The sequence below is a fragment of the Hemicordylus capensis genome, chromosome 4 (assembly GCF_027244095.1).
Source record: "Hemicordylus capensis ecotype Gifberg chromosome 4, rHemCap1.1.pri, whole genome shotgun sequence".
NCBI lineage: Eukaryota > Metazoa > Chordata > Lepidosauria > Squamata > Cordylidae > Hemicordylus > Hemicordylus capensis.
The window spans coordinates 150000392-150024554 of NC_069660.1; the positions used below are offsets into that span (position 1 = coordinate 150000392).

The 24163-nt window shown below is 42.9% G+C and overlaps 1 protein-coding gene across 3 annotated transcripts in view; it reads left to right on the forward strand.

Annotated features, from left to right (window-relative positions):
- Positions 1 to 12214, forward strand: part of EDEM3 (ER degradation enhancing alpha-mannosidase like protein 3) — a 65851-nt gene extending 53637 nt beyond the window's left edge. For 2 of the 3 annotated variants that reach the window (XM_053247087.1, XM_053247089.1), the window contains 3 exons: positions 2098 to 2283; positions 7411 to 7455; positions 8378 to 12214. In XM_053247087.1, the coding sequence (XP_053103062.1) occupies positions 2098 to 2283; positions 7411 to 7455; positions 8378 to 8754 (608 nt within the window). In that variant the 3' untranslated portion in view covers positions 8755 to 12214. The remainder of the gene's footprint in view (positions 1 to 2097; positions 2284 to 7410; positions 7456 to 8377) is intronic. The other variant, XM_053247088.1, reaches the window with a different exon arrangement.
- The last annotated feature ends 11949 nt before the right edge of the window (positions 12215 to 24163 follow it).

A 24163-nucleotide genomic window follows, 5' to 3' on the forward strand; every position in this document is an offset into this window, starting at 1 on the left:
TCCCTACAACTGGACTAATTTAGTTCAAATCTGTTAGGCAGTTCACAAGTTAGCCCAATTGTACTTCAAATGTTCATGGGTCCGCCATCTTGAACTGGGGTGGATGACATCATCACAAGCCATGCTGTTGAGGTGTCCCTGTTTGTCACTCACTATAACCGTACCAAATTTAGTTCAAATCGGTTAAACAGTCCACAAGTTAGCCCACTTGCACCTCAAATGTTTATGCGTCTGTCGTCTTGAGGTGGATGGCATCATCACAAACTATGCCATTGAGGTGTCCCCATGTGACCCTACAGCTGCAGCAAATATGGTTCAAATAGGTAAGGCAGTTCACAAGTTAGCCCACTTGCAGCTTAAACATTTATGCATCTGCCATCTTGAATCAGGGTGGATGATATTATCACAAACTACGCCATTGAGAAGTCCTTTTGTGTCCCTACAGCTGTACCCAATTTGGTTCATATTGGTCCAGGCATTGCAAGTTGATGGGGAGGGTCAGGGGGACGGATATGCGCACTATACACACACACACACACACACACACACACACACACACACACACTCTCTCTCTCTCTCTCTACTGGGTGACCTCATAGCCTACTAAAAAGTAGGCTGAAAAACAAGCTTATTAGTACAATTTATGTCTGTTTGGTAATGGGGGTGGTTCTCCAACCACAACATGGCAATAATATCCTCCAGACACCCATGATTAATTGACCTGGAGCTAGTTCATCACCTAATAATTTCACAAGTACTTGCTTTGGTACTTCATCTGAAAAAACCAGAAGAATTGCTTTATAATATTGTAGTGATCAGCCACCCCTCCCCTAAAGCTTTAATCAGAAGTGAACCCTGTCCTGACTGACAGGCTGGTGAACTCCAGGGCTCAGCCAATCAGGCAGATTAGTTCTTACTAGAACAACTTGTTCAATTCCCAAATTATTTTTTGATTTAGAATAAATTAGTCTAAAGGAAGGAAAAATTCTCTCTACACCTGCATGAGAGGCTGCTGCTGTTAAAAGCTGGATTATCACTTCAGTGGTCTCGAAATCCAAATGTTTACTTTACTTCTACCACCTCACTGATGTGACTTCCCTTAAAACTTCATCAGCAAACATATATTTCTTGAACTGGCTATCCAGCTATGAAATTTGCACTCAGAATAAGTTTCTTCGGGACTGCATGAATATGTTATTTTCACTCTTTCTTTCACTTTCTGTTCCTCTCCCTTGTCCCTTGCATTTTTATATCAAAACTCTCTGCTCAAATCTGCTCCATCCCCCCAAATCCTCTATTTATTGATCTTGTCTGTCTTTGCACTTTTAGAGAGAAAGAGAAAGGTAAGGGTTTGACTGCATGTGCATGTATATCACCTGCAGTATAGGACTGGTCAGGTCTGTTATTTCTCATCTCCATATACTGCTGTTAACGAGTATATGCATAGAATATAATTAGAAATTATAATTACTGTTCAAAATAATATCTTTGACCTAGGTTCATATTGTAGAGAGGAGAGCTGGTCTTATGGTAGCAAGCATGATTTGTGCCCTAAGCAGGGTCCACCATGGTTGCTTATGAATGGGAAACTTGATGTGTGAGCACTGTGAGATATTCCCCTCAGGGGATGGAGCCGCTTTGGGAAGAGCAGAAGGATTCAAGTTCCCTCCCTGGCTTCTCCAAGATAGGGCCGAGAGAGATTTCTGCCTGCAACCTTGGAGAAGCCGCTGCCAATCTGTGAAGACAATATTGAGCTATGGCAGCTTCTTATGTTCCATAGTTCTAAGAACATCTTAAAACCTGATTTAAATTTTTTTAAAGTCAGATTTTAATTGAGGGGCAGAATCCTTTTTAAAAAATCATTGGTTTTTATCTGCTGCCTTATGTACTGCCATACTGCTGGCAAGTTGAGATGAAGTGTGTGTTTTTTAGTGAACTTGTATGCTATCCTTTGCTCTAAAATTCCTTATATACTAAGATCAGTCTTTTAGCATACTATTCTATGCTACTGGAAATGAGAGAGACTAAATTAAGATTTAGTGGGTAAAAGCAGTCTGTTAATGGAAGCACTGCTTATTGCAACTGTCTGCTGACTAGATGACAATGAAGGAAGCAGCAGTGACACAGCCCCTCTCTTCCAAATGGCGGGTGATGGCAAGAATACAGATGACATCACCATTCCCATGCTGTTTCTGTTCAACAAGGAAGGCACTATTATTCTTGATGCCATCCAAGAATATGAAGCTGTAGAAGTGCTGCTCTCTGACAAAGCAAAAGATAGAGGTAAGAGGGAAACTATGTAATATAAGTATGGTTTGCCATTGTGAATGAACCAAGCTGCATATTGTGTTGAATACAGGAGACCCTCGTTTTTCGCAGGTTGTCCTATCACCGTTTCTGTTGTTGGCTGGTGGGTCATAGAAACCCGGTTTCTTCATTTATGGGCAAAAATTAGCCCTATTATTAGCTGTTTGTATTAGAGAACTGGCTGCTTTGTTCACATGCCTAAAACTATGGCTATTTCTGGCTATTCGTGGTATAGAGACCTTTTGCTTTGTTTTGTTTTTTGTTTTGTTGCACACTAAAACTAGGGTTATTTTCAGCTATTTCTGGCTAAGTGCCACTCGGAAATGACTTCCAGTGGCCATTTTGTGATGTTCTGACATACAAAAACAAAAGCCCCCAAAATGGAGGATTGGGGGGTTGGAAGGGCATTGCTGGAGAGCAAGGTAATGTGCTTTACTACTCTTATTTCTTCCCCACCCACCCCGTCCCCATAGGCTCAAGTTTCTTTTTTCATGGTTTCTCTGTTCATGGCAATAGGCTAGATCAGAACCCCTGTGAAAAAAGAGGGCATCCTGTAATTGTTTCAAACTCCTTGAATTGTTTTCTTGCTGGGATTGGAGATATGGTGTTTGCTCTCATTTTGATGGCGATTACATTAAGGAAGAGATCTTTGTACTTTTATGGAATATTAATTGGCATGTTGATTTCTTAAAAATAATGTTTAGGACTAATTGCTAAATTAAATAGTTAGTGGGTCAGCAGGGCCAGATGGCATTCTCACTTTTGAGTTCCTTCAGAAGTACTAATGTTGATCATTAAAATAAAACATACAATTATTAAAATTGGTCTCCTTACTAGAGGATTTGGAAGACAGCTAATTTGGTTGATTGATTAAGTGCCATAAAGTCGGTGTCGTCTCTTAGCGACCACGTAGATAGATTCTCTCCAGCATGATCTGTCTTCAACTTGGCCTTTATTATTTATTATTTGTTTGTTTGTTTGTTCGATTTCTAGACCGCCCTTACAGAATAGCTCAGGGCGGTTCACAGATATCAAACAGCTAAAACCAGTCAATAATCAAGAATGAAAATTTTAAAATACAATAAAGCAGCTAAAAAATAAAACAATTCAAAACCTTATAAAAAACCTGATACATTAAAGACCCTTTAAAACAATTTAAAAACCCTGGAAGGCCAGACCGAACAGGTAGGTCTTTAGGGCTCTTCTAAATGCCAATAAAGAATTCAATTTACGGATTTCTGCAGAGAGTGTATTCCACAGTCTAGGAGCGGCTGCAGAGAAGGCCCGCCTCTGGGTCGCCACCAGACGAGCCGGTGGCAACTGTAGCCGGACCTCCTCAGATGATCTTAGCGTGCGGTGGGGATCAGGCCGAAGAAGGCGCTCTCTAAGTTAACTTGGACCTAAGCCGTTCAGGGCTTTAATGGCCAGCACTTTGTATTTTGCCCGGAAACATATCGGCAGCCAGGGCAGCTGTTTCAAAACAGACATAATATGGTCTCTCTGAGTTGCTCCGGAGACCAGCCTGGCTGCCGCATTTTGAACTAACTGAAGTTTCCGAACTACGTACAAAGGCAGTCCCACATAGAGCGCATTACGGTAGTCAAGCCTGGAGGTGACCAGCTGGTGCACCACTGTTCTGAAGTCATCCTCCTCAGAGAATGGACGCAGCTGTCGAATCAGCCTAAGCTTATAAAAAGCACTCCTGGCCACAGCCTCCGCCTTTAAGGTCTCTCACTGGTGCATTCATTGCTGTTGTGATTGAGTTAATCCACCTTGCTGCTGGTCGTCCTCTTCTCTTCCCTTCAACTCTTCCCAACATTATGGACTTCTCAAGGGAGCTGGATCTTCGCATAATGTGTCCAAAGTATGATAGTTTGAGCCGGGTCATTTGTGCCTCAAGTGAAATGTAATAGCTAATGCAATAGCAACTCCAATAAACTCTTCCTGCCCTGCCCAAAAGGTATTGTCAGCCTAACTTGTTTCAGGTAAGTTGGTGGAGAATATTAATGCTGTAGCAGTAGACCCCTGCTAACAAGGCAAAGAGGCACCTTGTAAAGTGGTGGTCTGTTCATCAGGACACCGCATTTCTTCCAATGGTTTGTACAGATGTTTTTCTTGTGTTTCTTTTTCAATTGTGAGTTCTTTTGGGTAGAAGCCACTACCCTCGCAGTCACCTTGCCCAACCATGGAAGATTGGAAACCGGCCTATAATTGCCTAGCTCGCAGGGAGCCAATGCAGGTTTCTTCAAAGATGATCTAACAATTGCCTCATTGAGACAAGGAGGCATCCTTCCCTTGCTCAGAGAGGCACTGATTATACTAACAAGACCCTCTCCAATAACTGCCCTGCTAGATTGTATAAGTCATTTAGGGCAAGGGTTGAGAGAACAGGTGGTAAGGTAGATTTCTCCAAGCAGCTTGTTCATGTCTTCAGGAGAAACTGAAACTGATCCAACCTAATCATACAAGAGGAGTCAGACACCTCCATAATAGATTCTGCAATAACTGTGGAATCCAGTTTGGCTTGACTCTGAGAGATTTTATCAGCAAAAGAAATCATTAAAGGTGTCACAGCGACTCACCGATGGCTCTAAATTCTGATTCAAGGGAGGCAGGGCACATATTAGTCCCTTCACAACCCAGGACAGTTCTGCTGGATGTGAACTTGAGAATGCAATGCATACAGAAAGAAGTTGCTTCATTGCTGCACTCATTGCTTGAGCATAGATGTGCTCTGTGCTGTAAGCTGCCAGATTCAAGTCGAGTCTCTAACTGCCTGCCTTGCCGTTTCAGCCTCTGTAATTGTTCTGTATACCAAGGGACTAATTTAGAAGCGGGTCAGGAGGTGCACTTAGGAACAATTGTGTCTACCACCCTAGTTAGTTCATTATTCCAAGTCTGAACCAGGGCGTCAATAGGATCGCTGGTGGAACCCACCTTAAAGCCCTCAAAGGCTTGGAATTCTGTTGCATCCAATAATCTTCTCAGGCAGACCATCCTAATAGGTCCTTCACCCCTGCAGAGGTGCATTGCAGTTGTCAGTCCAACCTTAACCAGGTAGTGATCCATCCATGACAATGGGGAAATCATAAGTGTTCCCCATGGGTGGAACACCACCATTACTAGAGCAGAAGACTAAATCAAGCATGTGACCAGCAATGTACATCGGTCCTGAGACACACATTGGTTTTTAACCAACAGGATTGCAACCCTGTTCCATTTCAAGTTCTGTGAATCATGCTACAGAATAGTATCTCCTTGGTTAGGGCTGAGATAGCATTATTTAACCCTGCCTTTGTCACCCTGTTCTAAAGAAATTCCTTTCAGGTAGCAAATTATTATTATTTATTTATTTATTTATTTATTTAATAAATTTGAATACCACCCACTACCAAGTTCTCTGGGTGGTTTATAGCATGAAACAAACCAAGAACTTAACAGTTAAAACATATAAAACCACATAAAAATATCTATAAAAACACCAACGAACTAAAAAGCTTGGCTGAAGAGATGTGTCTTCAGCTGTTTCCTAAAAGCCATCAGGGATGAAGCAGCTGTAATCTCAGCAGGAAGTGCATTCTACAGTCCTGGTGCAACTACAGAGAAGGTACGCCTTTGAGTCACCACCAGACAAGCTGGCGGCACCCTCAAGCGAACCTCCCCTGAAGATCTTACTAGGCGGCAGGGTTCATAATGAAGAAGGCATTGTCTTATGAGCCCAAGCCATTAAGAGCTTTATAGATAATAACCAGCACTTTGTATTTTGCCTGGAAACCTATTGGTAGCCAGCATAGATATTTTAGAATTGAAGTAATATGGTATCTACAGGACATCTTGGAGACCAATCTGGCAGCAGCATTCTGTTCTAATTGTAGCTTCCAGACTACATACAAAGGCAGCCCCACATAGAGTGCATTGCAGTAGTCAAGCCTGGAGGTTAGCAGCATGTACACGGCTGTCTTAAAGTCTCTCAATTCCAGAAAAGGGTGCAGTTGGTGAACCATTCAAAGCTGATTAAAAGCACTCCTGGCCACCACCTCCACTTGAGGTATCATGGAGAGGGTTGCATCCGGAAGTACTCCCAAACTATGAACCTGTTCCTTCTGGGGGAGTGTAACCCCATCCAGAAAAGGCAGCTCTATCCCATTTCCTGAACTGCAGCTTCCTACAGGGAGCACTTCCGTCATGTTTGGATTCAGTCTCAGTTTATTATCCCTCATCCAGCTCATTACTGCCTCAAGGCAGGCATTTAGGGAAGTTATGTCACCGCCTGTTGAAACTGACATGAAGAAGTAGATTTGGGTATCATCAGCATACTTATAACACCTTGCACCAAATCCCCTGATGATCTCTCCCAGCGGTTTCATGTAGATGTTAAAAAGCATTGGAGACAAAATGGAGCCCTGAGAGACACCATACAATAGCTCTTGCTTTGTAGAGCAGCAGCCTCCAAGTAACACTTTCTGAAATCTGCCTGAGATGTATGAGCGGAACCATTGCAAAGCAGTGCCCCCTACACCCAGTCCCTGCAGGCGATGCAGAAGGATACCGTGGTCGATGGTATCGAAAGCCGCCGAGAGATCCAAAAGGACCAACAGAATCACATGCCCTCTGTCAATTCCCTTTTGGAGATCATCCATCAGGTCATCTAAAGCAGTCTTCGTCCTATAACCTGCCTGAAAGCCAGTTTGAAATGGGTCTAGATAATCTGTTTCATCCAAGACTGCCCAGAGTTGAGAGGCCACCACCCTCTCAATCACCTTGGCCAACCATGGGAGAAATTACAGCTTAGCATCCAGACCTTTAGCAAAGCATTGCTCTACTGGCAGAAAATTCTGTAAATGGAAGGAGAATTCCAAGGACCTCTTATGTGAACACAACTCTCCTTTTGTTCATGGAAGGAGTTTCTAGTGACTGAACTCTGCTAAAGATCTAAATGCTATCCTCTGTAGCCTCAGCAACAATGTCACTAGCATATGCTTCCCTAAAATATATTTTCCTAAGGAAAGTACTGTGTTAATTACCATGTGAGTTAGTGAGTTTGTGGATTTAAAATGCATATGTGCTTTTTCCCCTTTCCCTGTGCTATCGTTGGAATCTCAGCAACTATATTTAAAGATAAAATGATTCCGAACTACATTGATAGCAGTAAGTATCAAATGTGTACACTTTTGCCAAGAATTTTTAGAAATGTCCTCCTTTTATTGGTATGTTTCTTTTATAAGATTTAACTGTGGTGTTAATTAACCATAATGACCTAAGCCTGAATCTATGGAGGTTTACTCGGGATGCAGTTGACATGTTGGTCCCACAGGAGGAGATGTCCATAGACCAGTAGCCTTCAAACTGTATTCCTAAGAACCTTGGGCTCCTCAATGAGAAGAATGATGAGAGCGGATAAGCTGCCTGAAAGACTGTATTCACCATTCTTGATCTTACTTTGTGAACAGCTGCAGAGAAATGTTAGGTGTATTCTAGGATTTACTTTGTGTAGGTCAATAGTTAGGCCTAGCCTAGAACATGCCAAGGATCCTCCGCAATGAACAGTGATTCTTCAGGAGAAAACTCCAATGTGAAAGAATTCCCAGTAGAATATTATGGAATCTACTGACATTAAATAAAGATAACCATATTGAACAGCTGTGCTTCAGAGAGAGATTCTGTAAGGTTACAAAATGCATTCAGATAGAGATGCTTAGAAATAGAATATATATCTCCTACAGATCTGGGCTGACTGATCACCTGATTGCTCAAACAGCAGGGGAACTGCTGGATAAATTGCATTTGATCTTGAGACTGTTGCCTATTATTTGCAATATTGCTGCAAAAGTCACCAAGCTGGGAATCTGAAGGTGTGTCATTAGGCACTGGGAAAATTAACTTGTTAACTATGACATTAGTCTTTACCAGCAGTGTTGTTGTTTTTTTGACCGGGTGGGGGGGCTAGAAAATTGATTGATACTCCAGAATTATACTGTACATATACTTATGAAATTATACTGTACATATACTTATGAAAACATAAGGCAGATTTTGTGAAAATACTGTGTTTTTATCTTCTTCTCTTAAGATTTGGAAATGGAAAGTATGGATCAGAAATCATCCGATAATGATTCCCATAACCAGAGCGCCGAAGAGATCACAACTGATCTGAACTTAGTCAATCAGGACCCTGAAGGAGAAGGTGGCTTGAATACACCTGCAGAGTCAGATGACAAGAGCGTTTCTCTTACAAATGAGGAGTCTTGTATCCCCAGACTCCAGGAGACTAGTAGTAACAGTCAAGTATCAGAATCTGATAATCAACTTGAGGAACAATCCAAGATTGAGACAGATTCCAATCCCAGTAATAGCTGGGATAATAAAGGCCAGTCTATGGAATCAATATTAGCAGATTGGAACGAAGACATAGAAGCATTTGAAATGATGGAAAAGGACGAACTATAACTTTGAACATGCTTGTGGGACTACAAAATGGTGAACTTTGGGGGGGATAGTTAAGGCCCTAATATCTGAAAATTTAAAGAAATGTTCAGTATTGTGATGAGCAGCCAGGTTTTATTGGCAAAAGCCAGCATGTGTTATCATTTGTATTGGGTTTTTTGTTTTGTTTTCCTGTTTTAAAAAATGGGAATGTGCAATTGACCCATTTGCAGGGTTCCTTTGCATGGTGCTGTAACACAGGAGGTTCATTCAGGGAATGATTCAGATTCCTCCTGCGTTCCAGGTTGCTGTGGGTTCGCTTGCCTTAGCCTTGGAAGGCAATGAATGCAGTGGGATTCATGCGCCACGGCTCCAGGTGGCTAGTTGGGGCATGACGGCCTGGGGAGGCCTTGGGCTGGCTGCTGCAACGATGCAGTTTCAAGGGTCGATACTGTCAAAAGCCTTCATGGATACATGGTAGAAGGTACTTCAGGCGGTTGTGCCTTTATGATGAGGGCAGAACAACAGGCAGCTGTGACTTGTCATGTGCCACTTAATATGGCAAGTGTGCGGTACCTGCTTATCACTTCCATTTATATTACTTTGAGGAATGACCAAGACAGCTTGGATTTTCTTAGGTTGCTAGTTAAAATCAAGATAGTCTATAAACCAAAGGAAATGTGTTCTATTTGCAAAAAAAAACAAAAAACACCCCACAAGTAATTTTGAAACTTGAATCTAGGTCACAGGGCAAGATTGCTTCTCTAAACTCCCATCACTTTGACTTTGAACCTTCCACACTAAACAATTAGCTAAAAGTAAACCAAATCTAGCATTCTTGATTATTTTGAATAAAGTACTAAATTGGTTAGTACTGGGACAGAATCAATTTTCATTTTAATCTTGTTTTTGTAGCTTTTGTTACTTGTCAGCCTTACGCCAGTATCACCCCATTCCTTTACACAACTTAGTATTGTTTTTTCCTTTGGGCAAAATGGCCAGTATATTTTAACAAATCATAGCAATCTTTCTTAGACATATGAATGCAAGGGGAGACTGGTATCATACATAGATTCTTTTAAAATTGTAGTAGGAGTCCAAGTGTGTGAGAGCAATCATGTTTCACAAATGTCTTAATTTAAAATGAGGATCCTTTAAAAAAAAAAAAAAACCCACACAACCAAATGTAGCAAGAAAGGAAATAAAGCAAATAAAATTGATGCAATTCTCTCTAAAGAAAGACTGCCAGACACTGTTTATATCCAGACTTGCTTTCATTTTGATAGTTTTCATTTCTGCTGATTTGTTGCTTTAGAAAAGAGTTGACACTGCCTGTATACTTTGCTCAATTCAGCCATTTCATGTATAACTGGCTTTTAATGTAAAACTCTCAACATGCCATCAGGTAGGTACAGAGAGAGAAGGCGTGGGTGTATGGAAGGCTTAGATGTTACAAGGACACCAGGGACATTGCATTCCACTGCCGGATATTTGTTAGTAATGGCCCCATCATCTACTTCTGAAGTAGAGAGCAGGTTTGGACTGGCACTCAGAGCCTCCCCCACGTGTATCACTTTGTTTTCTCATACACAAATCAATGCTTGCCATTCATCTCTGTATGGGAGAAAGTAAAGTGATTCATTAGGGAGGTGGGGCACCCTCCTGGTATGTGCTAAACCTGTTCTCTACTCTCTAGGTCAGTCTATCCAGTGGTTGAAGTGTGGGACAAGTTTTTTTTTTAATTGTTAAATTTGTATACCGCCTTTCATTAAAAACAATCCCAAGGGTTTAGTTTCCCCTCATGTGTTCCAGATTGTATTTTGCAGTCACACTGTTGTATAACAAAATGGCTGGCAATCTTAAGCTAAATATGCAAATATTTATCAGTTTTGTGTATGTGTTTGCAACCTGAACTGCAGAAAGTTCTTATTACAAAAATGTACAATGTGTGAAACATACCTTCAAAGGTAAAAATGCCTTTCTGATAACATGGAGGCCAGCTGAAAGGACCATTCTGCAGAAACTAAGTGAAATGATATTGGTGGATATTAAGGGACTAATCATAAGTGTCCTTTAACGTCTTTCAAATGTCTCCATTTATTTGCACATACATAAGTGTTAGATCTGGGGGCTTCATCTCTTTGGTGAAATGCCCAGAATTAAATTATGTTTAGACTTAAAGCTTGATTTTTATAAGGTGGGATATTCCTTCGGGAATTTGAGTGGAGGCCTCTCAAGTGTCCTTTGGTAGCCGAGGCCCAGATCTAGAGGTGAGTGAGTGAGTATGTATGTGTGTTTTCGCCATGCCCACAAAGAGCTTCAACGGTTGAGGCTGAGCCTGTGAAATGCACTAAATTTAAGTTAGAGCTATAAAAAGCAATTGCATATTTTACATGTTGGAATACTAGTACCACTAGTATAAGCATTTTAAAAATATATATATATTAACTCTGATCTAGACTAACTTATCCCATCAAAGCACTATTTTCTCTAGCCCTTCCATTGGAATTGCTCATTTGATGTTTCTAGTAAAGTGATTCTCTAATCATTATGTCATCAAAGCATTTTGAACAGAATCCTGCAGCCACTAAGTTCTTGTTTTCTTCCTACAGATAACTTATTAAGAGTTTGCACTACCTGCTACTACTTGCTCCTAATCCATAACTTAAACTCCATATTATCTGTCTCTGACACTAAACATCTGCAAATGGGTTGAGTTTTCCTCATTGATTCAGGGATTAATAAAAGACATCCTTGCCATAGAAAGGAGCATCTAAAAGGTGGTAGTCTACCTCAGATATAGGTTGCCCTTTTTGAAAAATCTTAGTTGACGTTCATCACAGTCACAAGCATGTTTGATAACAAGAGGTCTACACATTAGCAGCTGGTTTGGGGAGAGAGGTTACCCAATTGAGTTAATAGCTTCATATCACACCACAAAGCGCTTTTTGGACAAGCATTCCTGTACCTGCTAGTAGAGGTGCACCAGTCTTAGGCTCACTTGACACCTCACCACTGAGGAGGAGGAGAAAGTAACATACAAACTGGCACACTAGCAGGTTCATCTCTCCCTAAGGTCTCAGTGAACCTACAATCTCCACCTCTCTTTCAAGATGGTTATAAGGGCAGGTGCACAGAGACCTCACATTAGAGAGATTACCCTTCAGTCAGGACAATAGAGGAAACATTCTGTGAATGCATACCATACATTCAGATTTTATAAGACTTTTTACCAGCCCAATTTACAGCCGTATATTTTCTTATGATGTAATTTATGAACAGTCTCAAGGGGTGCTGTGACACTACTGTTGTTGGATTTTACTGTCTGGTGATTGTAAGTGTGTACAATATTTCTAAGGGCAACATTGTACTGTGATGTAAACGTCTGAGCTAAGTGTACATAGTTCTTGTATATAAAATTGTGTACTTGATTATAAGTGCTGATTGTAAAGATTTATTAAAACATGTAAATAGTCTGGTCAAAGTGCTGACTTGAATTCTATGCTTTTGTGTGAGAGACAGACCAGCAAGTATACCTACAATGCCATCATCTTCATGCATGTGTGCTCGCTCTCCGATAGCCAAGATAGTAAAAATTCACTTTACCTCCCTTCAAAAGGAAGGCATATGAAGAGATGCACCAACTTAGACATTACTCTACATGCTGGGACACTACCGGAAACAGCAGCCAGCCATGGAACTCCCCACTTCATAACATCCCATAGGTCTAGCCATGAAACCCAAAGCATGGAGAGGCTGATTTGGTAACTACTTGCCTTTATCCCCTCTCTGTTACCCAAACAAAGATTCGAAAAACTCTCAACTTGCTTTAGTTTCTTATTAAAAGAACCAATAGTAGCTGGATATCTGTATGGGATGCTTGTGCCACAGCAGTCATGAGAACAGGCCAAGGCGCAGTATGCAATTTTAATTTTACTCCAATGAATGACATTAGTGTTCTCATGGCATTAGGTGTTAAGAGACGACTTTGACTTTTGGGAAGTTTAGAATAAACGGGCATTTGTCTATGGAATCTTGTCTGGCTTCACTGTCTTATGCCAGTAGTTCTACCTGGCCTGGTCTCCAAAAATGTTCATGGGTCCGAGCTGCTTTTGTGTCCAAGCTATTTCAGGGTTGTGGGGGGCAGATGGCTGGCAGCACTTCTACCCAGGTAGAAAATGTTCCCAGGACAGAGGCATCTGGTTCCCTGCATAGAATTGCCTCTCCGTCTGCTAGATGGGTGGGAGGAGAGAAGGCATCATGCACCTTCCTCCCTCCCACTCCCAGGAGGACTTATTTTGATTTGTGTAGTAGCGTTGGTGATCACCGGCACTCTTGCTCAGGGCTAGTTTAGCCACCCTCCACCTGCTTGTTTTTTCAAAGCCTGGAGAGCTGTCTCCCTCTCTTCCACCCCAGCTGGAAACTTAGAAAGAGAGCACTTTAAAGCCACCATGCAGCTGCTTTTTTCTTTTAGCAGGAGGCTTGTTACATAATTGGGGGTTCGTCAACGACCATACATATGCACATATTTAGCGGGGGGTGAGCGGCAGTATATCAAGTATTTCTCCCAGTATTACCTTTCCTCCATGATTTCTCAACATGTTTTTGCACAGTCCAGAGGATGCCCATTTTGCTGCCAGCGAAGTTTATTGAAGCAAATGAAATTTAATAACTGGATGCATGTGAATTTCCATTCATATTCAGAGTATTAATAAAGATTCTGGAATAGACATAATACTAAACAAGAAAACAGATTTCATAGTCCAGCTTGGGTGCGGTGGGGCGTAATGTAGGTAGTCGGGTGCCAGAGCTCTAAATTTATTTATTTTTAATAATCGCACTTTGCTACAGGACTGGCTCTTAAATACTGACAGCTAGGAATTTTAAACATCAGGATATCTTCCAGCATTTGACAGCTCAAAATAAGTGCATTTATTATACATAACTCTTCCAAATATGAAGGAAGTGGTGTAAGCCTATGTGCGTATGAACTGGCGTTGGTACATCATATCTCAGAGTGAAGTGTCATGTGAAGAATGTTACATTTGGAGCAGGAAGAGCTGGGTTTAAATTGCTGCTCAGCACGGTGGCTGTGGTTGAGCCACTACCACCTCTTGCAGCCTTGATGAGAAGATAAAATGGGGTAAGCATGTCAGCCTCAGCATACAGGAAGAATGAAATATAAAGAAGCAAGCACACTGGAAACCATACGTTCAAATTGATATCACATTGCCACCTAAAAACAGCAAAAACATGTTGAGACATCAACATGTAGCATGATCCATTGCTATTCATAAGCCTGGGTACTGCGCCTGTTCAGCACCTTGCAGGTGGGATTTCCAAGCTCCTCGCGCTCTGCCCCTCACGTTTGTTGACCATTTGTTTTGGCAGCTGGAGCACTATTCCTTTAGTTTCTTTCTGACCACCTTAGCATGCACCTCAGACTGTGCTCCTCAGTTTTCAGTTTGGTTCTGTGAGTGGAAATTTGACAGCTTTAGTTATAAATTTTGGCTTTGTCTTGGACTGCATTTTGACTATTTTTATTGGACTTTAGTAATTGAGATTTACAGCTTGGCTCTCAACCTTTTTATCCTAATGGACATTAAAAAGACTTTTAAAAGGTGTACTGAGTGTGGTGGCAAATTGCCACCTACACTACTCTCGCCTTTTGTGCCTGGCAAAAAACATAACATGACGACTTAAAAGATATGTACCTTGTGTTCTCTCATTCTTTATGGAGAAAGGTACATCTGCAAGCACAGTATTTTTCAGTTAAAGAGTTTAGGAAGAGATTTGCAGATACCTTTGCAAAGTCCGCCAACATCACACAGAAGCACTTGAGTAACGCCAAGCACTTGGCAGAAACAATCATGGGCTTCTCCACAGCAGTATCAGTCAGAAGACATACTTTGCTTCTTTTTGCAAACCTACAAAAGTAAATGAAGGAAAGGACTGAAAGTCTTCTATATGATGGAAAGGGCTTGTTCAAGGGCTTGTTTCCATTCACACAATGGAAAAATTAAAGTCAAAATATAACGCAAAAACATTTACAACTACTGCCCAGCCATGGGTGCCAGCGTGGTGCAGTAGTTAGGTCTCCCCGGTCCTAGACCAGCACTCTGATTTCAAATCCCCATTCAGCCATGATACTCTAAAGGAAGAGCCAGCGTGGTGTAGTGGTTAGAGTGCTGGACTAGGACTGGGAAGACCCGAGTTCAATCCCCATTCAGCCATGCTACTCTAAAGGAAGAGCAAGCATGGTGTAGTGGTTAGAGTGCTGGACTGGGACTGGGGAGACCTGAGTTCAAATCCCCATTCAGCCAGGATACTTGCTGGGTGACTCTGGGCCAATCACTTCTCACGGGGTTGTTGTGAGGAGAAACTTACGTATGTAGTACACCACACTGGGCTCCTTGGAGGAAGAGCGGGATATAAATGTAATAATAATAATAATAATAATAATAATAAAATATTCATCCTCCCGCTTATGGTCGTCAAAGGCAAATTTTAAGCCCACAGAGTGAAGATATTACAGAAGACTCTATCGCCAGTTTCAATGCAAGGATTATGGGCAAAAGCAAAGCAACAACATGTTTTCCACAATAAACAGCATCTTTGATGCAACTGGTGAAGGTTTTCTTGGGAGAAGGTGCAATTGCGCCTTTGCGATGGTTATGTCAGAGAGAAGGCTTCTACTCTCATTCCTTTGAAATTCCAAAATGGGATGGTGGACTCTGTACCATTATGCTCAATACATTTAAACAAGTAGGTCCATACCAGGAAGTTTTGCATGATAATGCTGCAAGGTATCCACCCGCTCCTTTACAAGGAGGAACATAGGAAGGTAGGAAGCTGCCATATACTAAGACAATTGGTCTATCTAGTTCAGTATTGTCTTCACAGACTGGCAGCGGCTTCTCCAAGGTTGCAGGCAGGAATCTCTCTCAGCCCTATCTTGGAGATGCTGCCAGGGAGGGAACTTGAAATCTTCTGCTCTTCCCAGAGCGGCTCCATCCCCTGAGGAGAATATCTTACAGTGCTCACACTTCTAGTCTCCCATTCAAATGCAACCAGGGCAGACCCTGCTTAGCTAAGGGGACAAGTCATGCTTGCTACCACAAGACCAGCTTGTTGGATTTGAAGGATGCATACTTCCATATTTTTTTTTTAAAAAAAATCTTAAGGTTTACCATAGGAAATGCAGCGTAGGAGTACAATGTGCTTCCATTCAGATTGTCAGCCGCTCCAAGAGTCTTTACAAAATGCATGAGTGCGATTATAGCACATTTGAGAATAGAAGGCATCATGATATTTCCATTTCTCAATGATTAGCTCATAATAAGGAAAGAAGAAGAGTTATATTCTCAGATAACATATGTACTGCATCTCCTGGAGGACCTGGGAATCCAGGTGAACTGGCAAAAATCATATCTGGACCCTGTGAGGAGAATACAATACATTGGACCGATTTTGGACACACAAACAAAAAGGGCATACTTACCCCCCCAAACCCTTGCCTGTTGATAAGGGAATTATTTCAAAGTTTCTGGGAGAAACCAACACAGAGAGCACATCACTGCGGCTTATGGCCTCACCCAATGCTACTGTCCAAGATGCCCATCTGAAGATGTGCTCTCTTCAGTTCTTCTTCCTTCTTCTTCTTCTTCCTCCTCCTCCTCCTCCTTCTTCTGTGTTCAAACCCAATATAGATAGCGAGCAGGAGAATCTACATATCCCTACCTCAGTCCCTACATTCCTTGAGGTAGTGGAGTATTAACAGAAATCTACTGAGGGGAGTTCTGTCCCAGGTCCAAACATGTGTCCCTTTCAGGTTGGAGGGTGGACTGTGGGAAATGCCAAAACGCAGGGAATGTGGCCAACACAACAAAGAAAACTTCACATAAATTTTCTGGAACTGTTAGCTGTGTCCCAGGCTTCAAAATCATTCCTTCCTTCAAGGCAAGGCGGTACAGATTGAGCTAGACAATACCACTGCCATTGCCGAATGTAACAGACAAGGGGGGATGATCTCCCAATCCCTCTGTGCACTCAGTGTCCAGTTGTGGAACTGGTGCATTGCCCATCACATTTACCCAATTGCTCTGTACATAAAAGGAACAGAGAATACTCTGGTGGACTATTTGAGCAGGGCAACAGTGGGCTTGCATCACCATGAATGGGGGATTCATTCAAGGTACTTAACAAAAGTATTCAACTCCTGGGGGAACCGGTCATTGGATCTGTTCACGACAGAACAAGAAGTTCCCCCAATATTTCTCCAGAGCAGGTCTGGGACAACATTCCATGGGGGATGCATTCCAGCATTGTTGGAGGAATGGACTACAGGTTTTCTCCATATCCTTTGCTGGGCAGAGTAGTGGCCAAAGAAGTTCTCCAAGAGAATGTGTCCGGCATTCTGCTGACCCCCTGGTGGCCACACCAAGCATGGATTCTGCTTCTACTCAATCGACACGAAGATACTGGCGGCTATCTCAGTGTCCAGATCTGCTATTCCAGATTGGAGGCCAAACCCTACATCCCAATCTGAGAACTCGAAAGCTGACAACATGGCGAGTCAGCTTCTAAATAGAATACTTTTAAATGACATCAAAGTTTCCACTAGGAGTAATTATGCTTACAAGTGGAAGAGATTTCAAGGCATATGCTAATGTACAGAATTTCATTCCTGAGGAGGGAACGATCAGACAAGTGCTTTTGTATTGGACAATTTTTAAAAAACCAGTGGTTTGGCAAATGTTTCCTTGCGGGTCCATTTGATAGTGATGTCTTCAAAGCATAAGGGTTGGGATGGCAAGACTGTGTTTCCCTTCCAGATTGCAAAAAGTTTCTGAAGGGGATAAATAATTTATACCCTACAGTCAAACAGCCTATTCAACAATGGAATTTATTACTGGTTCTTTCAATTCTGACTAAGCCAATGGCTACTACTTTTGTGAAATTAGTTTCCTTGAAAACTGCTTTTCTATAACTACTAGAAATTAACTAGGCCATAACTACTGTAGTTAGTGAGTTAACAGCTCAATGAACTGACACACCTTATACTAGATTTTATCCTGACAAGGTGCTCATGTGGATGGATCCCTTGTTCCATCCTAAAGTGGTAACAGATTTCCACCTCAATGAGGATTTAGTACTGCCTACGTTTTTCCAGAAACCCAACTACACCTCTGCAGACATCTTTACATGCATTTGATGTACGGAGATCACTGTTATTTTACTTGAAAAGGACTAAGGGCTTGCGTAAAAGCAAGCAACTTTTTGTAGCCTATAAGGGTAGATCTACAGGCCTGCCTATATCAAGACAATGCTTGTCCCACTGGCTGGTCTCTTTATCATACAAGTTTCAGAAGTAGAACTTCCATATACAATTAGAGCCCACTATGCTAGGGCTTATGCAACATCAGCAGCACATCGCTTAGGGATACAATCAGAGGTGGCTCCTGGTCTTCAGAAACATCTTTTGTTAAGCACTATGCAATTGACCTACGCCCTGCTGCTGAAGCAACCTTTGGGAGACGGTCTTACAATATCTTACTGCACCCTCCACCTGGGAAAGTTCACTATACACCCAGGCTTATGAATGGCAACAAATCACACTACAGATAAACAGGTTGCTCACCTGTAACTTATGATCTGTAAGTGAGCCGTTGATATTCATAGGACCTTCACATCCTCCCCGCAGCAGTAAGTCTGAAGTAAGTTTAAAAGAAAATTAACAGTAAATAGCCTTACCTGATTCTGTAAGAGACGGTGGGATGATTGTCGCTTGAAGGCAGTCATCCAGGAACCAACGGAACGGCACTCCAACAACCACAATAAATGGTCACCAAGTGCAAGGGGCAGAGTGCAAGTGCCCCAAAGAGCTTGGGTATTCCACCCGTGAGGTCCTGCACAGGTGCAGTACCCAGGTTTGTTTGTTTGTTTATTAGATTTGTATATCGCCCTTCCAAAATGGCTCAGGGTGGTTTACAGCATGATAAAAACAATTAAAACAAATTAACAATTTAAATCAAACTATTAAAACACAATAAAACCAATTAAGCAGCTAAAAACCCTGGAAATCAGGGCAACAATTTAAAACAATGTAGAACAATTGGTTAGTTATAAGTTTATTCGGTCATTGACCAGCAAATGTAGAACAGTTAATCATTTAAAACTCTGGAAGGCCAGGCCAAACAGATAGGTTTTAAGGGCTCTCCTGAAGGACAGCAATGATCTCAAATTATGAATTTCTGCCGGGAGTGCATTCCACAGCCCAGGAGCAGCTACAGAGAAGGCCCACCTCTGCGTCGCCACCAGACAAACTGGTGGCAACTGGAGACGGACCTCCTCAGATGACCTTAACATGAGGTGGGGGTCATGTAGAAGGCGCTCTCTTAGATCACTCGGACCTAAGCCATTCAGGGCTTTAAAGGTAATAACAAGCACTTTGTATTTTGCCCGGAAACATATCGGCAGCCAGTGTAACTGTTTCAAAACAGGCATGATATGGTCTCTCTGGGTTGCCCCAGAGACCAATCTGGCTGCCGCATTCTGAACTAACTGAAGTTTCCAGACTACATACAAAGGCAGCCCCACGTAGATAGAGCGCATTGCAGTAGTCAAGCCGGGAAGTTACCAGCTGATGCACCACTGTTTTGAGGTCATCCTCTTTGAGGAATGGGCGCAGCTGTCGAATCAGCCAAAGCTGATAGAAAGCACTCCTAGCCATGGCCTCCACCTGAGATACCAGGGTGAGGCCTGGGTCCAGGAGTACTCCCAAGCTGAGCACCTGCTTCTTTTGGGGGAGTGTAGCCCCATCCAGCACAGGAAGATCTAACTCAACCATCAGATTCTGAGCCCCCACAATGAGCACCCCCATCTTGCTTGGATTCAGCTTCAATTTGTTGTCCCTTATCCAGCCCATTACTGCCTGTAGGCAGGCACTTAGAGAATGAGTGCCATTTCCTGAAGATGAAAAGGAGAAGTAGATTTGGGTGTCATCAGCATACTGATAACACCCAGCCAAAACTCCTGATGACCTCACCCAGCGGTTTCATGTAGATATTAAAAAGCATTGGTGACACAGAATGGAGCCCTGGGGGACTCCATATAACAGCTCCCATTTTGAGGAGCAACTGTCACCAAGCTCCACCGTCTGGAATCTACCTGAGAGATAGGAGCAGAACCACTGCAAAGCAGTGCCCCCTATCCCCAACTACCCCAGGCAATACAGAAGGATACCATGATTGATGGTATCAAACGCCACCGAGAGATCCAGAAGAACCAGCAGAGTCGCACTCCCTCTGTCGATTCCCCAGTAAAGGTCATCCATCAGGCCGACCAAGTTTCAACCCCCTAGCCAGCCCTAAAGCCAGTTTGAAATGGATCTAGATAATCAGTTTCCTCCAAGACTGCCTGGAATTGGTCGGCCACCACCCTCCCAATCACCTTGCCCAGCCAAGGGAGATTGGAGATTGGCCTGTAACTGTCCATCGCTAAGGGGTCCCGAGAAGGCTTTTTTAGGAGTGGTCTAATCAATGCCTCTTTCAAACAAGGGGGCACTCCACCCTCCCTCAGTGATGCATTTATGATACTGTATTAACTAGGCCATCTCCAACAATCCAACAATTATGAATGTCAACAGATCATTTACAGGCCATAAGTTACAGGTGAGCCATGTGTTTTTCGATAACTACAAATGTGTGCATTATTCAGTGAGTTATACAGATCTAGCTTTCAGATTGTGTGTATTCAAGTAGTAATTAATATTTTATCGGCCCAAATATGTATCATTAAATGATATGATCAAATATTCAGTTTAAATTTGGCACAAATGATAGATACACACAAAACAGGTATTCCATCCTCTCTAATAAAACGCTTGGTGTCCGTCCGTGGACGGGCACCAAGCGTGTGTTCGTGCCTCCCTGCCCTGTTCTGCGCCTGCGCGAAGCGCAGGCCCAGAACAGGGCAAGGGAGACACGACCGCCAGCACCCGGCGGACATCTTGGATGGCCACAAGCGGCCGCCCAGAAGAAGCCGGTTGTGGGCGGAGGGGAGCTCTAAGCCAGGTGAAGAGGCGGCAGGGGAGATTGGCTGAGGGCGGGAGAGGGCGGCGGCGGCGGTTCCAGGGAGGATGACAGCAGCTCCTGCGGCTGCGGGGAGGGCAGAAGCAGCTGCCGCCAACTCAGGGAGGGCAGAGGCGGCAGCGGCGGGACCGGCCCTGCCACCGAAAGCGACAGAGGTGGCGGCGGTGGGATCAGAACGAAAGCAGCCCAAGACAACAACGAGATGGCCAGAGGTGGCTGCCCCGAATACGCCGGGAGCAATGGCGGCGGGAGAAAATTCAAAAGGAGGACGGGAAAACCGGTCAAAACAAAAAGGAGAATGGGGAAGCTGGGCGAGAAGGCGGCGAGGCCGCCAACGAGGCCTGCCACACCAAACAAAACAATAGTGCCCGCTCACCCGTCCTCCAAGGTGCCAAAATCCACCTTCCCCACTCCCCCTCCAAATTAATAACTGCACCGCCCCCACCTATCGCCCACCCGCCCAACCAGCTGCCCAAACCTAACTTCCCCACTGCACCCCGCGGCAATCGGCCAAAAAAAACAAAACAAACAAAAAAACCACACCTCCAAGAAGAAGTGAGGAGCTTACAGAAAAAGCTCCTCTCTGTGGCAAGCCTCTGCCCAGACTGCCGGTATGGAAGCGAAGGAGCCTATTGCATCATTTGCATCCATTGTAACAGTCTGAGCAGCAGCAGAGCATAGAGAGGAGCTCTTTTCGCGAACTCCGCACTTCACAGCTGATAAAACGGACAAACAAACAAAAAAACCAGGGGCAAAAAGGAGAGAAAACAGGGATAAGGGAGAGGAAAGGGGAGGGGGGGAAGGTGCAGGGAAAAAAAGACCAAGAAACAGTGAGCAAAAACCAGAGAGAGAGAGAGAGAAAGAGAGAAGGGGAAAAAAACCAAAAACCCAAGGGACACAAAAAAACCCACAAAAAACAAAACAAAAAAAGGGGGGGGGAGGGAAGGCTAGCGCCCGTTATTATAACAGGCTTAAAAATACTAGTTTAGAATAAATCGGCAATTAATATTTCTGCACAGGCACAGTCCATGCTCACTGGGTTCAGGCCGTAGAATAAGCCATGGATTAAGGATCATGAATGTGACATGAACCAGCAGGCTCCCCTCCTCCCACTCCAATATTGTGCCAGGGAGTCCTGGTTTGTTAGACCACAACACCATGATTTGTTCTGTGCTGGTTTATGACCGTAACCAACAAAACTAAGCCATGGTTTTGAACTGGAGCTATGCTTTAACTGGACTTACAAACAACGATTAAACCAGCATTTAAAACTAAGACAGTATGCTAGTTTCAAATCCTTGTTGAATTCTGGTTTGTAAGCTACAGGTAAAAACACAACTCTGGGTTCAGACATGCCCTAGAACTATGGTTGAACCAAACCACAACCCTGATGTCATGACTCAGCAACAGAGCCAAAGAGGTTGTGTGAGCACTTGGGCCTGACTCACAACTGTATAACCTATGGTTTATTTGGTCACCTAAAGCCACCCACATTCTCTCTGTGTCCTGTCTTCATTTCTTGAAGAAAGAAATTAACAAGGTATGGGAATATGATTAATGTTCAGCATTTCATTTTTAAACTGTTTAAAAGGTGAAAAGTTTATGATAAAAGGAAGGTTGGAACAATAGGCTGGAATAAGGATATTGTGCCACCTAGTGGCACAGCAGGGAAGTAACTTGCCTAGGGGTTGCTGGTTTGAATCCCTGCTATGTTTCCCAGACTATGGGAAATGGAATACTATGTTTCCCAGACTATGGGAAACACCTGTATCAGGGCAACAGTGATAAAGGAAGATGCTGAAAGGCATCATCTCATATTGTGCGGGAGGAGGCAATGGTAAACCCCTCCTGTGTTCTACCAAATAAAACCACATGGCTCTGTGATCGCCAGGAGTTGACACCAACTCAACAGCATAACTTTACCAATTCTGGAGTGTAAGCAGGCAGAGATTTCATGATCCCCTAGCACGTGTGATGTGCAAATGGATTCATGGCCAAATCTATTTGAATCTAGTTGATTTTTATGATTCAACCTCAAATTGAATCACCCTTGAGGGTACTGACCAGATTTGAGGTCAAATTTAGTCACTCTAGATTTGGTTCGAATCCATTTGGCAATTTGAGCCTCCACCTTCTGCTGCCACCCTATCTCCCCCAGCTTGAGTCCTTCAGTTATATTCCACCCTGCCTGAATGTCTAAGCTTGGAGAAAGCTGACAAAAAACAACAACCCCAACCTCACTGGCCTCAGAGCATGGTGTTCCTAGGCCCAGGCCTAGGGTGCTTAGTGGGAAATCATTCTCTGAATGTAATCAGAAAATGAACTATTTGAATGGAAGCAAGGATGTTCTTGGTGCAGATGTTCACTTTCTTAATTTCATTTCAGCATTGGTTCAGTTAGCACCAGAAAGGGATACCTGACTGTAGAGCCAAGTGTGATCTACCCTGACATTAGAGCATCATAAAAGATGGCATAGGTGCTATTTTAGGAAGCAGCTCTCTCTGACACAGTGAATAACTGTATCTCTGTGTGACTCATTCAAAGAAGCTATTAATAGATAAGCCATCCTGATACAGTAGAAAGGGAACATGGTATAAAGTACCTGCATATATGATTTCTCTCAGCAATGTATTTTCTGAAGCTGCCTGGATTTCAAACATTTTGAGCAGGCTATCAAGAAAAAGCGTGTAACACATTGTCAAGTCATTTCTTTAAGCCTTTTGGAAAGCCCACAGTGGAAGTCTACTGTAGCTAGGCATTATGCTAATTTCAATCTTTTATCTGTTCATTTAAATACCATTCAAACACTAAAATGTTGGATGAAAAGAAACCAAATCCAAGCGTCTCATTAACAGAAATGATTTAGCTTCAGAAATGTGAACTCTGAAACAAGCTCACTTGAACCTGCACTCTAGGATTCAGCACGAGAATTGGCAGATGAAAACATTGCCAATGAAGAGTCAAGTCATTCTTTGAACTGGATAGAAGACACAACCACCACACTAGGGCTTTTACTATCTACGTCAAAACTTTGCCAGTGAATTAGAGAATAGCTTGCACTGGAATAGGAATACGACAGATATTTATATACTGCTTTTCAACAAAAGTTCCCAAAGCGGTTTACATAGAGAAATAAAAATAAATGAATGAATAAAATGGCTTCCTGTCCCCAAAGGGCTCCCAATATAAAAAAGGAAACAGAAGATAGACTCCAGCAATAGCCACTGAAGAGATGCTGTGCTGGGGATGGATATGGCCAGTAGGGTTGTGCATTTTGTTTTGTTTTTGGCCTGAATCTGAAACACTCCCATTTGGTTCTTTGTTCGAAATTGCAAAATCTG